Source organism: Dermacentor albipictus, chromosome 6 (assembly GCF_038994185.2).
Source record: "Dermacentor albipictus isolate Rhodes 1998 colony chromosome 6, USDA_Dalb.pri_finalv2, whole genome shotgun sequence".
NCBI lineage: Eukaryota > Metazoa > Arthropoda > Arachnida > Ixodida > Ixodidae > Dermacentor > Dermacentor albipictus.
In genome coordinates, this window is record NC_091826.1 from 86,353,022 (window position 1) to 86,370,113 (window position 17,092).

The following is a 17,092-nucleotide window of genomic DNA, read 5'->3' on the forward strand; positions in this document are numbered from 1 at the left end:
GGAAGAGAAGACTGTACTCACTGAGACAATCGTACAGTCTTCACTGCAAGTCGAAGGCACCAAGAAGAGAACCCGCGTCCTTCTGTAGACGGCTCAAGCGTGGGTTCAGGGTAAGGAGAAGCGAGCGATGGTCAGGCTGATGATTGACGGCGGAAGTCAGCGTACCTTTGTCAAGAAAGAGGTTTCACAAAAGATGGGATTGCGTGTGATGGGAGAGGAGACCCTGAAAATAATGACATTTGGAAACGACAAGCCGTCTTCAGGAATGAAGTGCCGCCGAGTGGAGTTATGGCTGTGCAGTCGACACAGCGGAAAAAAGATCCGCGTTGAAGCGCTTGAGATCCCACAAATCTGCTGCGACATCGTGCCAGCACCAGAAGCTTCCACCGTCAACTACCTCGAAGAGCAAGGCCTCGAACTCGCCGACAGTACGCAAGATGGAGCAGAGACAGGGCTGCTGCTGGGATCCGATTTCTACTGGGAGGTCACAACCGGTAGTGTTAGGCACTTGGACAGCGGTCTCGTAGCCGTGGAGACCATTTTTGGCTGGACCCTGCAGGGGACAACGCACACCACAGAATCAACAGCAACGTACGTGTCCACTGTGGGAGTGTTGCGCGTGGCTGTCATCGGCGAGGAAGACCAAGATGACACTGCTGCTCAACTGAAATCGTTTTGGCAGCTCGAGCACATTGGCATTGTCGACGAAGGAGAGGCCAACGTGGAAGACAACCAAGTTTTGCGGGAATTTCGGGAGAACGTCTCCAAGAACAACTGCCGATATCAAGTTTCCCTTCCCTGGAAAGAGAATGCTGGCGGTTTGGCAGACAACAAAGCCACGGCTTTCAGTAGGCTCAGGTCGTTGACGACAAAATTTGTGAGCAACAGAGTACAGGAAATACAAGCACTAACTGATCCCGCTGTTTGGAAACATTGCCCGGGGAGAGAAAATCCAGCAGATCTGTTGACACGGAGCATGCTGCCCTCCCCTTTGGTTGTCAGCGAGAGCTGCTGGACGGGACCGATATGGCTAAAAGGTGTTCAAACGTACGACGTGATGCCTTCACACGCCCCTGAAGCTGAATGTTGCACCGAAGAGCTCCGGAAAGTTTACGTGCTGAACACCGTGACGCTGGTAGACAGAATGCCTCTCATGGACCTTGAGCACAAGAGCTCAATGATACGGGTACTCAGTGTCACTGCATGGGTTATGCGCTTTCTTCATAACGCACGGAATGCGTCAGAGAAGCGAAGGGGAAGCCTGTCAGAGGAAGAGTTAGCACAGGCCAAGAGTTACTGGCTGAAAGTATCACAAAGAGAAACCTTTGGGAAGGACACCCATTCTCTAATCTCTATCGGGACACTTAATTGTAAGTCCGCCATCGCGGGTCGGACTCCATTCATTGACAACGACGGACTATTGAGAGTTGGAGGCAGGCTACAAAATAGCGTGCATAAAGAAGAGACGCGGCACCCAGTCATTTTGTTCGATGTGCATCCGCTTAAACGCTTATTGGTGGCCTGGGAGCATAGGCGGCTTTTACACGCTGGAGTAAGGGACACTCTGACCCAACTTCGCGAAAGATATTGGATCCTGCGAGCAAGGCAGGCCGTGAAAAAAATCATTCGTCATTGTGTTCCGTGTCAAAGACAAACCAGCCGGCCCGCGGATGAGCCGTTTGCACCGCTCCCATATGACCGCATCCGCGAATCAGAGCCATTTGAAATTACTGGAGTGGACTTCGCAGGGCCGATATTTTATACCGAGCTTGGAAATTCCTACAAGGCCTATATAGCCCTGTTCACATGTGCCACCACGCGAGCTGTGCCGGGTTGCCGAAACGTTTCCTGGAGGGGACGGCCGAGTTCGAGCATGCGAGATTTCTCAGCCAGACCGAAAGCTGCTGAGACACCGGTCCAAGCCCTCTACCCGCTTGAACTAGGGGAGGAATGAGCAGACGCTCATTGCGGGGGAGGTTGTTGAGAATTGCTAGCGACCGTCGCACGTTTCTTGCAACCGTTGTTGGGGGCCCGGCGACACACCAAGAGGGAGCCGGCGAACGGACGAGGGGGCGCCCCGCTGGGCTGGTGTCCCGACCGGCGCCTCGACCCACAACCCGATTTGTGCCCCGTGTTTTCGGCGGACCGCCTGCTGGGCGCGAATGGCCGGCGCTTCCGAGAAGGACGAAGGCGTCAGTGCGGCCAACGGACAACTTGGATTTTGTATTTTCTTTTCTCTTCTTTTCTAGTCACTGCGATGTCTTTTGTAAAATAAACGTTCAGTCTTGAAGCGAACCCCGACGAGTGAGAATCGTTCCTTCGAGGCTCCTGCGTGCGCGGCGGCTGTATACGCCGCCGCCCGAAAGAGTCTCACGCAGCAGCAGTTTTTTTGTAGTCGCACTCGCGAAGTGACCTCCACAGAGCGTTGGTCGTAGCCTTTAATTATTTTACAATTGCTGCAACTTGCCGTTCGCAGTTGTCCATGCGGCACCATGTGCATTACGCCTATTTTAATGATTTGGAAGGACCGTCTATGTCTTTCCACCATGGAAACTATGGCTGTGCAAGCGTTCCTGTAAACGCTGCCCGAGTCAGCGAGAATGCTGCGCCACCCACTGTCGCCAAGCAATGTTGCAAAGGATAGGCGGTCACTACGCCATTATCAGGAGATCGTGGTTTGCAATGACTTTTTACATTTCTAACATCGAATTTTTCTTTTCGTCCTAAGTGACATAGGTGACCTAATTTTATGGCTCTTGTGTGGCTGAGGTGCAGTCTTAATGCTGAGACCCCAATGTCTGAGGCCTTCGCAAAATGGCGGCATGCTACAGTAGTTTCCAAAGTTTACTGTTCCAGCCAACTTTGAACACTTCGCTCTGGTGTGCAGAATAGTCATGTCCCTTTGGTAGCAAAATGTATCAAGCTTTCGAATTACAAAAGTTAAGTATCATGAGCCATTCCACTCTGAAGGTGGTTGACCAGAGCTGTTTAGCACACGACATGGAGGTGACACATAATTTTGAACAAAGGTACGAACTCATTTATTGTCTTGGCGTATGGTCATCATGACAAAAGGTACCTACACTCATTTATTGTCTTGATTGGTGGTCATTATTTCACTCGCAACTGCAATCACATTCTTTGATAATGTTAGATCAATGCGTGTACACCATGGAGTGGTCGGTTGGGCCGGATTGCTGTGGCATCGCAAGGGATATGTCTGCAACATAGAACGCGTAAACCACTCCCTTTCCGGTACCAACACATCCCCATTGAAATCACCGACAATGACAGCCACTCACAACTGAAATCACATTCTTTAATAACGTCAAATCGATGCACGTGCTCCGCTGGGTGGTTTGTTGGGACGGATCGGTGCGGCATTGCAAGGGATATATGTCTGCAACACAGAACACGTAAACTGCTCCCTTTCTGGTACCGACACATTCACATTGAAATCACCGATGACAACAGGGGTAATATTATCGCAGCTAATTCATGCAAAGTGAATAGCCATGAACTTTATGGGACTATGAGTCATTGCATTTTTTGCTTGCTTACGAGAATATGAGCCATTGCTCACAGGAGTATGAGCCATTGATGATGACAGTTTTCGACATGCTGTTCTGTATGTTGTATACATGATTAGAAAGAATTTAAGCAATGTTTGCTTCACTTTGCTCAGTGCTTGTAGCCTCTGCCTTAAGAGGCTATGACCCATTCCATTTTTGCTTGCTTACAGGAGCATGAATGCTTACGGGGTATGAGCCATTGATGATGATAGTTTTTGTTCACTGAGAACAAAAATGCACAGAACCCTAGCTGTATACAGCTTTGCTGTAAAAATTTGTCTCCAATCCATGCTGTGAAGGTGGTTGGACAGCGAAGCCATAAACGGCAACTAGAACAATCACCCATTGTGCCATAGCTTGAAAATTATTGACATGGAGACATTCACATGCACTTTATGACAGTCTGTGACTTTGCTTGCGCCACTACTTTGTGCACCGAAAAGAGTGGACCAGAGAGGAGAGAAATGCGCTTAACCACACTTCTGCTACGCCTTGCATGCATGCTGCTCTTCAGGCACCCCCACTATGCGTGGGCTCCCCATAACACTGTCACAACACAAATCACTTGTTAGGCGGGTTCTTTTTTTTATGTACAAAACTGTAGTTACGTCACTCCCTGTTTCATATGCTACAGTTGCCACTTCCCGGCAACTGCCGCTTATGCAACCGTGATGTTTACCAGGAAACACTTGCGGTGAATACTATGTGCGAAGGTGAGCTTTCTGGTTCTTTTCTTTCTTTCCCCCTCATGGCCAGCATTGTGGATGTGCGGAGGCAAGTGCCATCTGCTGATGCTGCAAGATACCCAGCGGTGCACACGGCACATGCCTCCCAATCAGAGCTGAGCTGTACAGCTTCACTGGAAAATCATAGCTGCACTTGAAGTTTCAAAGCGACAGGTTATCGAAACAGGGCGCCATTTTGAAAGCTACAGGACGCCACATTTTGTTCTTTAGATGGACATTTCTAACAGAAGTTTGCAGCTAGGCGCGGGAACACACTGGGAACAAAAATGACACTGAAAGTCAAGTTTTTGGGCCAAAGTGCTTCCAAATTGTGACTTCTGATGCCAGCTTTAGTGCGGTTAATTTTTTAGTGTTTTTAAGGAAGACTCCATATATAATGAACTACTTATATAATGACCACTTTCCGTGGAACTATTGAATTCATTATAGATGTTCGACTACATGTTTTCTTATTTCTTGTTGAAAACAATGAAAGGAAAATTTTTTGCCTATGCAGTACACTTGCAATTTGGCTGTGATTAATTTAATTTTTTTGTCTAATCAAATCCTGTTGAATTGATATTTTAAATAATTGATACCAAGCTTCTATTACTTTGGTCCTGCAGTTAGCTTTTGCTGGATAATTCGAACTTGACCAGTGAGCATGGACGTGCCTGACCACTATGGTGACCCCAATAGCAACTCCTTTAGTGGCAGCATGTCTTGGAAGAATTTGGAGGACAGTGTACGCACGTTATCTTTTCGGCTTTCCCTAGGAAGATTTTCAAGCAATAACACTAGCCCACAATGTCAAATTGCGGTATTTACCTCGTTCTAACAGACACCTTTTTCTTCTTTTCTTTTTCCCAAGAAAATTGGGCTGCTAATTGCCTGCATGGTGCAATAGGATACAAGACCGTTTGCGGCAAAGTTAACTTTAGGAAACCCGCCACCATTGTGCAGCAATCCTTGGCGCTTTTTCTTGCTACAAAATTGTATGTGCATTAGATTTCTACTACATTTAGGCGCTTTAATGGTAATTTCTTTGTTAGTTTCGTTTTTTTTTTCTGCTTTGGACACAGAAAGTGGGTGTGCATTTGATTCAGGAGCAGGTTAGGAATGGGTGAATACTACCAAATGAATCAGTTATGTGTTTTGATATTTTTACTGCATCTTGTTTAACTTGACCCATATAATAATTGGATCAATTTCATCCATCCTGTCAGTGTTGATTAATGAATGTCAACTATACTCCTGTCTCTTTCGTAAGAAAGCTTTGTATAATATACTCTGTATCACAAAATTTTGTCTTGCAATACTCTAGAAAATACGCAACTTAGCATGAAACTGCTCCACCAGCGGCTAACTTTACCCTCGTCTTGATTGATTCAGTGCAAGGTAGCAGAAAGATGGCTTCATGTCCAATGAACAATGACTTTCAGCGAATTTCTGTGCTGTCAGTGCTATGTAAGTCTCTACTGTGTCATCCAGCGATGCCGTCTTATTTTTCTGTTTACCCTAGCTAACATTCGGAAACAATTTCCTTTGCTGTTTTAAAGCAAAGCTTTCTTTGCCTCTTCCTTCGACTTTCCCACTGCTGCTGCTGTCAGGCACACTGCATCCGTGGGGGCGGAGGGGGTGGTGCAGAGCCTATGTATACATTGCTGGAGTCAGTCAGTCGCATTGATTTGTTAATCCTCTTTCATAAGTTTTATTACAGTTCGCTCCAGCATGCACCGTATGTGTTGGCCCCACCCCCTCGCCATTCCCTGCGTACAGGGCATCGCTTGCAAGTAACCCGTCCACGCAGCCGTACTACAACCTTCTCTGCATCCTTTTTTTGCCGATCATCAACCGACTGAAACGGCCTGCCCCGTCACATATCCGAAATCACCTGTTCATCGACATTTGCTGATAAGCTTAATACTAATGTTCTTCATTGAACTCATGTGGCCACGAATTAGAATGAACAACATTTTTAAACCCCACCTCTCATGTAATACCCCCATTGAGGTGTCTTTAAGGAAATAAAAGTGAAGTGAAAGGCGACCCGTCAAACTCGTTTTTACTCCATTGTGTTGAGTGTGCACAATGCACTCTGGAGCTCCCTGGGCATCGCGCCATTCACCTCTTGACACCTGTAATTATCTGTGACTCCCCTCAGAAGCATTGCAGAAACTGCTGCACTACCCTTTCTACTAACATGCTAGGCCAGAGGGGACCGAGATAGAACTGTAGAGAGGAGGGAGAATAGGCAGTTCCCATACAAGGGAGGGGGTGAGGTGGCGTGAGAAGGCAAGGAAACCCTACTACTTTATGACAGCAGTTGCAAGGAAACTAGATCAGCTTAAGTTCAAGGTACGGTACAGTATGTTGCTGCTATTTCTGAAAAATAAACACCATGCAAATATGTCAAGCGGACAAACTATGCATGGCGTGTAAAAGCAGAGCCACATTAATTAAAGTGCAGCGCAAGGTCCAGGGGACACTATAGGAGCAGTCGACCGTCAAATCAACACTTCTGTGTGCCCGCTGCGGTAGCTTTGCAGCTATGCTATTGTTAGAGGTCGCAGAGATGATTCCAACCGCGGGAGCCGCATTTCGATAATGGCGAATTAGAAAACGCATGTGCACTTAGATTTTGACACACGTAGAGAACGCCACAGGTGCAAAATTATTCTGGAGTCTGCCACTACAAGTCGAATACTTCGACCACAGTGGTATGTGCCGTGTGAAGCAATGACAATGCTCAGCCCTCTCAGAGGTTATAAATTATAGCGCCAACAACGCCTCAAGCAAACACCACTCCCTGTGTGTTCTGTGTACTACGCAGACAAACAGCAGTGGTGTACGCAAGGTGCATCACTACACACCGTGCACAGCAATTCTAATTGTTGTGCACAACTTAATCGTGTCTGGGGAAAGGGGGATCCTGGGGGTTCAGCGGATGCTGGGCATTTGGACATTTAAGGCCCCCCGGCAGAGGCAACACACCTCCTTGGCCTCTCTGCTTCAAATAGACGGGGCGCCTCCAGACAGACCCACTTGCAGGAAATCAGCTGTTGCCTTTTCCTGTCCTCTTCAATCTGTCTTTCTCTATCGCCTTTTCATCTGTCCTGTTACGCTATTCTTTTCTCATTTCAGAATTTCCAGAGGACAAGGGTTGGCTTTGTGTGGGTAGCCAACCCTGTGTATACCACATTTGTTTATAGTAGTGGCGTACAGCTGTGCGTTTGCAGGACCTGTCCTTTCCAGGTCCTGCAGCATCCTCTTGTTGGGCTCCATGGTGGGTGGCTGACATTGCTGCCAAACAATTTACGTTTACATATGGCGAGTTCATTGCCCCCTCTCCCTGATCGCCCTCGGAAACTAGGGTGCTACGAAGAAGTTTTCAAGTTTTTTGCGTGTAATAGTGACCATTTTCCACGATTTCATGTAATGCATTTAGAGAAAAAAGAAAAGGCAGTGAGAATGATCTCACATTTTCTGGTTGCAAAAACACTGACTGATGCTTTTGACCTAGGTAATAAAGTCTCCAAGTTTGCAAGCTGTGATCTCCTTCTAGAGCTGTGTGGAAAAAAAAAAAAAACGAAAACTGCCTAATCTAGTGTCATTCGGGAATCTCCCAGTGACAGTCGCACCACACTGCACTATGAACATCACCCGTAAAGTCGTTTCTGATGCTGATCTCGTTGAGCTGACTGAAGCTGGAACTACTGGAGGGCTGGAGCAATCAAAATGTAATCAATTTTAAGATAATTAAGATCAGCAGCGATCGCAAGGAGATCGAAACAAAGCACCTAATTCTAACTTTCGCATCAAGTATGCTGCCTGAGACCATTGAGGCTGGGCACATAAAGATCCGGGTCACACCGTACAGCTCCAGTCCTCTCCAATGCTTTAATTGCCAAAGATTTGGCCGCAGTTTACAGAACTACCGAGACTGCCAGACTTGCGCTAAATGTAGTGCCCAAGAACACCTATCTGACAATTGTGAAAATACTGCACATTGCGTGAACTGTGATGGGGAGCACAACCCATACTCACGGTCGTGCCCATCCCGGAAAAAGGAAAAGGAAATACTAACAATCAAAGTCAAGGAAAACATATTGTTCAAAGAGGCATGCAGGTGGGTAGCGCACCTGCCAAATAACAGCTTTGCCGAAGTGCTGCATCAGGGGGCAGTGCCACAACAGCCTCTTGTGGTTGCTCAGCCCACACACAGTGCGTTGGCAGTGAAGCCATCACCCTCCCCCCCCCCCCCCCCCCCCCTTCCTGGTGGCTGCAGCTAGCTCTGCGCTCCTATCTCAGAAGAAGGCATTCACCTCCGGGCTGGTGGTCCCAAAGATATCACCTTAGGGGACGAGGCCTTTCCGTCAAACACACCGCTCGCAAGAGCGAATTTCCAGTGCCTTGGGAGAGGTAATGGACATAACACCTATCCAGACGGCGCCCTTAGTGCCAAAAGGAGCAGCGCAGATCTCTCGACTGCTCCAAGGGAGGCAAACCTCGCATCACAGTGCCCGGAAAGGGCTCTGTGAGCTAACTCCTCTTTCTTAAACACACAGCAAAAAACCACATTAAACATGGATACAAAAATATTACACTGGAATGTTAGAGGACTACTCCACCGCCTCGATGACGTTAAATGAATCCTACGCAGGTTTAACCCAAAGGTGTTGCGTGTTCAAGGGGCACTCTTTAAACCTGCACAAAGTTTTTCCAGCAACACAACGCTCTCCCGTCGTCCGGTGGTGTAGCAATAGTTGCAGACAGGTCTGTAGCTTGCCAACATGTGGTCCCTCAAATGCTGCTTGAGGCAGTGTCAGTTCAGGCAATACTTTTTAATAAATTGGTCACTGTATGTTCTATATACATAACCCCAAACTATCATCTCAGAAAAAACAATTTTCATAATCTCGTTGATCAGCTTCCGGAACCCTACATACTCGTGGGTGATTTTAACGCTCACAACACATTGTGGGGTGACTCGCGATGTGACCCGAGAGGTAGACATAAAAAACTTCCTTCTGAACTCTGGTTCATGCCTATTCAATAAGAAAGAACCAACATATTACAATCGTTATCATAATTCATATCCATCAATAGACCTGTCGACTGTCTCTGCCTCTCCAATCCTTGATTTACAATGGCATGTAATCAGAAATCCATCTGAAAGGGACCACTTCCCAGTAACTCTAAACCTAGTAACACAGTGTGGCTCCCCTACGCATGTCCCTCGCTGGAAACTGGCCGAGGCTAATTGGAAATGTTTTAAGCAATCCACTTACGTATCAAGACATTTTATAAGTAACTTTACTATAGATCATGCTGTACCACTTTTTACTGCTTTTATAATTGACACAGCTGAAAAGTTCATCCGTCATACAAAAGGCTGTTCATGTGGAAGACGAGTTCCCTGGTGCAACAATGACTGCAGACAAGGTCATGGGGAATTCCGCACCGATACCCAACTGCAGAAAATGTTCAAATCAAGCTTCAAACAGTCTAAATTGCAGGGAAGGCACACCCGAAGATAGGCTAGGAGAGCAATCTGGGAGAAGTTTTCTTCGGGAATCAGTTCTTATACCCAGGAAACAAAAGTGTCGAATAGTTCGGAAGGCTAAAAGGGCAGTTCGGAAGGCTGAAACTGCACTCGCTGCCCTTAGTGAATAACTAAGGTAACAGGTTGGAAGAGCAGGCAGACACTCTTGGAACACATTTTCAGTAAGTATCTAACTCCATGCACTATACACAGACATACATTAAACACAAAGAAATGGAAGAGCGCAAGACACTGGACCGCAAATGCATAAGAAACTATTTATATAACCGTCCTTTAAGCATTGCTTAGCTTAGAGCAGCATTGAGCGTCTGCAAAAGCTCTGCACCAGAAGCAGACAGGAGCATGTATGACATGATCAAGAACATGTGCACGGACACACAAATTACATTGCTTGCACTTCTTAACATTTGGGCAGCCGGATGCCTTCCAGTGGCGTATAAAGAAGCTGCCATTGTCCCAGTTTTGAAACAGGGTAAAGACCCATTCTTGGTAACAAGCTACTGTCCCATAGCACTTGCAAGCTGCCTATGTAAACTTTTCAAAAAAATGATAAATCTTGCATTTCCTAGGGTCAAACAACATGCTTGATCCCTCTAAATGCGGTTTTCGAGAAGGTCTGTCCAGAAGCGACCATTGTGTGTGCATTGAGGCAAACAGCTACGACGTGTTTGCCCATAAGCAATATTTCTTATCAGTTTTTTTAGACATAGAAAAGGCCAGTAACACCACACGGGACTTCGGCATTATCAGATGTCTATCTGAAATGGGTATCCATGGCAACATGCTTAGCATAATAGAAACCTATCTCTCGCACTGTACTTTTCATGTTAGAATTAGTAATACTCTGTCTACGTCATTTACACAGGAAACTGGGGTACAGTGGGGTGGTGTACTTAGCCATGCCCTTTTTATTTTTAAGATGAACTTTTTACATTTTTTATTCCATGAACTTATATTTTATTCAGCATATGTTGATGATCTGCAGATTGGATTTAAATCATGTAACATCACAGTCTGTGAGTGACACATTCAGTTTGGGCTGAACGAAGTATCAGCATGGACAAATCAGAATGGCTTCAAGCTGAATCCGTAGAAAAGCGCTTATGTACTCTTTACAAGGAAGAGAGGCCTTGTCCCAGAGCCTAGTATCCAGCTCTGTGGTCAGCGCTTACCTTTGAACACAGCACAAAGTTTTTGGTGTCATACTTGACTTTAAACTTGCATTCATTCCACATATAAAGTATTTGAAAGTGAAATGTTTGAAAACAATGGACATTCTTAAAATTCTTGCGCACACAACATGGGGCAGTGACAGGGGCTGCCTAATGAACCTGTGCAGGGGCCTGGTATGGTCACATCTGGACTATGGTTCTGCAGTGTGTCAAACTGATGCTCCAAGTGCAATAAAGATTTTGGATCCCATTCATCGTTTAGGTATTTAGGATGCATCATTTAGGTATTTAGGCATTCTGAAGGCTCCTGGCCACAGGAGCCTTCAGAACAAGTCCTATACAGAGTTTATACGTAGAATCTAATGAGTGGTCACACCACATGTAAAGAGCATATATAAGCTTCGCTTGCGAAGCTTATATATAACCTAACCTTGTCATAAAACCATTAATGATTTGACATCTGCCACATTTCAAAACTGACCTTCGTTGAAAAGAGCTTTCTCACGACACACGAGGAAGCTGAGCGAGGAAATGAACATCCCACTACATGTGCATCCCCTGAAAACTCCAACAAGGCTGTTGCCACCGTGGCTATAGCAACTGATAGAATACGTCAAATCCTTTGTCAAAGTTACAAAGCATGTTCCAGAGATGCACATCTGTATGCACCTTCTGGAACTCCATTCGAAGTACTTCTGGCCAGAATTTCTACCGACGCATCAAAGTCGCCTGATGCCATATCCTACGCTGCACTCCAGCCATCCTTGTTGGAATGCAATATTCTGCACGCAGAAATGAGCATCTTTACTGCAGTAGCTTATGCATTAAGCTCGGCTGTAAAACACATAAAGGCGTTAAAACTGCAAAAATCTGTCATATTTACGGACTCTGAGAATAGTAAGAGCTTTAGTGCCTTTACAGAAACATAGGAATCTAATAGTGAATTACCTCTATTCGTGTCTGTGCACTATGTATGCATAGTGAACAATGCTTGCTCAGTGGCTATGGTGTTGGGCTGCTGAGTACAAGGTCGCGGGATCGAATCCCGGCCACGGCGGCTGCATTTCGATGGGGGCAAAATGCGAAAACACCCGTGTACTTAGATTTAGGTGCATATTAAAGAACCCCAGGGGGTCGAAATTTCCGGAGCCCTCCACTACGGCATGCCTCATCATCAGAAAGTGGTGTTTGGCATGTAAAACCCCATAATTTATGGCCTTGGTGAGGCAGTAGTGCTACCCATAGCAACTTATTTTGGTACATGACCTCTTCGTAGTATATCGTTCCTGCATAGCAAATGTCATGTATCATTGTCTAGTTTTATTACGAATATATTGTCACAGTCGGTAATGTGGAAAGAAGACGACGCTGACGGTGGTCTTAGCATCGACGAAGAAGTGTTTAGCAGTATCGATGCTCTACGCTTGTTGGCTCAGCCATTAAAAGCCACTTGTAAATAGACAAACGCTTCTTCCTTGCTGTAACATCATTGGTGGACGTGCGGGGTAATCACTCGAGCAAGACGAAGCTCTGCAGCAGACGTAACCTTGCCCCCATGTCATCCGAAGGAGAGAGTTCAACCGCGGCCCCGTCGTCGCCACCGACGGTCATCCTGGCCCAGCCTCGCGACCCTGGCATGTTTTCCGGGATTGACAACGTTGACGTCTATGACTGGTTACAGAATTATGAACGGGTCAGCGCACACAACAGGTGGGATAACACGATTATGCTGCCTAATATAATATTCTACCTCAAGAACACAGCACGGGTCTGGTTCGAAACACATGAAGAAGAGATTACGAGTTGGGACTAGTGTAAACAGAAGCTTAGAGATTTGTTCGGCAAACCTGTCGGCCGCCAACGTGCTGCGATGAAGGACCTTGGGACCCGTGTACAGACGTCCACTGAATCTTACGTAACGTATATCCAGGACGTCCTCACTCTTTGCCGCAAAGTAGATAACAATATGGCAGAGGCAGACAAGGTCGGCCACGTCTTAAAGGGCATCACGGATGACGCGTTTAACCTGCTTGTTTATAAGAACATCACAACGGTCAATGAGATCAATAATGAATGTCGCCGCTTTGAAGACGCCAAGAGTCGCCGCATAGTTGGACAGTTTACGCGTCTACCTAATACCGCAGCTTCATCGACGTGCGAAGACATTTGTCCACCGCGTGAGCCCACCTCCTCCGAGAATGTCGTATGTATCGTTCGGCGAGAAATCGAAGCAGCGTCTCCTGCCACACCAGTGACGCAGTGCTTTGACCATTCCCGGCCGCTTGTGTCACTCATTCAGTCCGTCATTTGCCAAGAACTTGCCAACGTAGGTCTTCCATCCATCTGCTCCGCCAGCCGTCCTGACTTTGCTTCGTCTGCTGCCTCTGCCCCTGTTCCTCGTAGCCAATACGGTCCATATCCGAGCTATCGCTACCCGGCCGAATGGCGGACCCATGACGATAGACCCATCTGCTTTTACTGTGGACGTGTGGGTCACATCTCTCCCCACTGTCAAAGTTCCTGGCCAGCCCACTCTCGACCAAACTTTCCCACCTACCGCCGCTCCCCACTGAATCCTCGCCGCCATCGCTCTCCACCGAGGTTGAAGACGCACCTGACAACGCTCGAGCCACCGCAACCAGCCGATCGCCATCACCCCATAGTCGCCGCACCCGTTCGCCTCAGCTGCGTCGCTCTCCATCCCCAGCTTACCGTCGCCGCTCTCCGACGGGAAACTAACTGGGGCAGCTCCTGGAGGTGACGCTGCTCTAGAACACCGGCCTGAAATTCCTCTGCTGACCCTGCTTATTAATCGGAACCTTCTGGACGTGGACGTGGTGAGTGCCCGTTACAGCACTCATCGACACTGAAGCCCAAATTTCCATCATGAGTGCGGAGCTTCGAACGCGCTTGAAAAAAGTACTTACTCCTGCTCCGACTCGACTGCTCCAGGTTGCCGATGGTGGAACTCCGGCTGTGCTTGGAATGTGTACTGCTCGTGTCAGTGTCGCCGGTCGCCACACGTCCGTTTTGTTTAGTGTGCTTGAACGTTGCCCTCACAATGTGATCCTCGGCCATTACTTTTTGTCCGCCCATTCTGCTCTGATTGACTGTTCCGCCGGTGTTGTACAACTTGACCTACCCCTACCTGTTCCCATTGACCTTCCTGCTCAAGTTCCAGCTCAGCTTTGTTCCGCGGATTTTATACGCCTGCTATCTCTTGCAGCAACCTTCATCCCTGTTTTAGCCAGCCCACCTGTACCTGACGAAGACTATGTCCTTACTCCCGCGACGTCAGTCCTGCTTTCTCGCAATGTCTCCTTCCCACACACCATTGTTTCTGTTGTGGACCATCAGACATGTCTTCCCATCCTAAATTTCGGACAGTGCCCGCAAGTAGTTCCTCGAGGCATGTCTCTTGCCACGTTGTCACCAACGCACGAGTGCCACATTTCTGCTCATTCTGCGCCTTCTGCATCAACCCCGACCGACGACTTTACAAAGATGATTGCACCGGACCTCTCAACCCAACAAGCCGCACAGCTCCGTTGCCTCCTCGAGTCCTACTCCGACATTTTCGATCTGAACGATCGCCCTTTGCGTCACACCACGGTCGTGACGCATCGGATAAATACCGGCGATGCAGCACCTGTTCGCAGACGCCCATACCGGGTGTCGCCCTCTGAGCGACAGGTTATCCAGAGCGAGGATGACAAGATGCTTGCCAAAGGGATTATTGAACACTCTTCCAGCCTGTGGGTGTCCCCTGTTGTTCTCGTCAAAAAGAAGAATAACAGCTGGCGATTCTGCGTTGACTATTGTAATCTAAACACGATCACCAAGAAAGATGTATATCCACTTCCCCGCATTGGCGATGCTCTGGATTGTCTCCACGGTGCCACTTATTTTTCGTCTATAGACCTTCGCTCTGGATATTGGCAAATTGCTGTGGATGAAATGGACTGTGAAAAGACCGCATTCATCACACCAGACAGCCTATATCAGTTTCGAGTAATGCCATTTGGCTTGTGCAATGCCCCGGCGACCTTTGAACGGATGATGGACATGCTCTTGCGTGGTTTGAAATGGTCCATCTGTTTGTGCTACTTGGATGATGTCATCGTATTCTCTTCAACTTTTGCGACTCATCTTGAAAGACTATCATCTGTTCTTTCTGTTTTTCGCACCGCTGGCTTGCAGCTCAACTCATCCAAGTGCCACTTCGGTCACCGCCGAATAACCATGCTCGGACACGTCGTCGATTCGTCCGGACTTCACCCCGACCCCGCTAAAGTTCATGCTGTGCAGAATTTTCCCGTACCAACTTGTGCCAAAGATGTTCGCAGCTTTGTGGGCCCTTGCTCTTACTTCCGCAGGTTTGTGGAAAATTTCGCCCATGTTGCCCGTCCCTTGACAGACCTCCTGAAGAAGGACATTCCTTTCTGTTGGGGCTCTGAACAAGCGTCTGCTTTCTCGCAGCTCATCACACTGCTTACCACACCTCCTGTTCTCGCCCATTTTGACCCCTCCACTCCGACAGAAATCCGCACTGACGCCAGTGGCTACGGCATCGGCGCAGTTTTAGCTCAACGCCAATGTGGGCACGACCGCGTTATCGCCTACGCCAGTCGCCTCCTCTCTCCCGCCGAGCGCAATTACTTGATTACTGAGCGCGAGTGCCTCGCCCTCATTTGGGCGGTGGGCAAGTTCCGACCCTACATATATGGTCGACCATTTACAGTTACAACCGACCACCACGCCCTTTGTTGGCTTTCCTCCCTCAAGGATCCCACCGGACGCCTCGGTCGCTGGGCCCTACGGCTGCAAGAATACACATACACTCTGGTCTACAAGTCAGGTCGTCTACATCAGGACGCCGACTGCCTGTCTCGTCATCCCGTCGATGTACCGGACGTTTTAGTGGATGTCACACCGATCTGCATTCTTTCGCTCTCAGCCTTGCAAGACATTGACGCTGAACAACGACGCGATGAGTCGTTACGCCCCATTATCCGACGCCTGCTCTCTGCTCCGTCTGACCCATCCCTTCACATGTTCGTACTACAAGATGGCATCCTGTATCGCCACAACATGCACCCCGATGGGCCCGAGCTCCTAACCGTCATTCCGTCGCATCTGCAACAGATTGTACTGCAGCAACTGCACGACGTTCCCACCGCTGGACACCTTAGCGTCATGCGGACCTATGACTGAATTCGGCGACGGTTTTTCTGGCCCCGTCTCAACCGCTTGGTCCGGCGCTATGTTGCCGCGTGTGAGTCGTGTCAACGCCGAAAAAGACCAGCTGTGCCTCCTGCCGGACTGCTGCAGCCTTTGGATATACCGGCCGACCCTCTTTTTCGCGTTGGCCTTGATCTCCTCGGACCATTCCCTATATCCAAGGATGGAAATAGGTGGATTGCCGTCGCTACGGACTATACAACTCGCTATGCCATTATTAGAGCCCTACCGGCCAGCTGCGCTACAGACGTCGCTGATTTCTTGCTTCACGACGTTATCCTGCACCACGGTGCGCCTCGTCAACTTCTCACCGATCGCGGCAGATACTTTCTTGTCAAAGTCATAGACGACCTACTTCAATCATGTGCTACTAAACACAAACTTACTACCGCTTACCATCCTCAAACTAACGGTCTTACCGAACGCCTGAACCACACAATAACTGACATGCTAGCAGTGTATGTTTCCTCCGATCATCGCGACTGGGACATAGCTCTACCATTTGTCACGTTCTCCTACAATTCCTCGCACCACGACACAGCTGGCTATTCACCCTTCTATCTCCTCTTCGGCCGTGAGCCGACTTTGCCTTTCGAGACTCTCCTTTCGACGACACTCGACTCGCTGACAGCGTACACTCGGGATGTAATAGCCACAGCGACCCAAGCACGCCAGATTGCCCGCATTCGTCTTTCTGCTTCACAGACACGCCAGAAGTGCCGTTACGACCAGCGCCATCACGACGTGAACTACGAACCAGGTGCTCTTGTGCTAGTTTGGTATCCAACTCGGCATGTTGGTCTTTCCGAGAAATTC

General features: G+C 48.1%; 2 protein-coding genes across 2 annotated transcripts in view; both read left to right on the forward strand.

Moving 5' to 3' along the window:
- The window catches only part of LOC139047055 (zinc finger protein 26-like), a 130,569-nt gene that overhangs the window by 19,195 nt on the left and 94,282 nt on the right, over positions 1 to 17,092 (forward strand). The gene's annotated exons all lie outside the window — the stretch shown is intronic.
- LOC139047054 (uncharacterized) lies at positions 128 to 16,249 on the forward strand. The gene is made up of 2 exons (XM_070521005.1): positions 128 to 848; positions 16,104 to 16,249. The coding sequence occupies exons 1-2, from the start codon at positions 128 to 130 to the stop codon at positions 16,247 to 16,249; spliced, it is 867 nt and encodes a 288-aa protein (XP_070377106.1).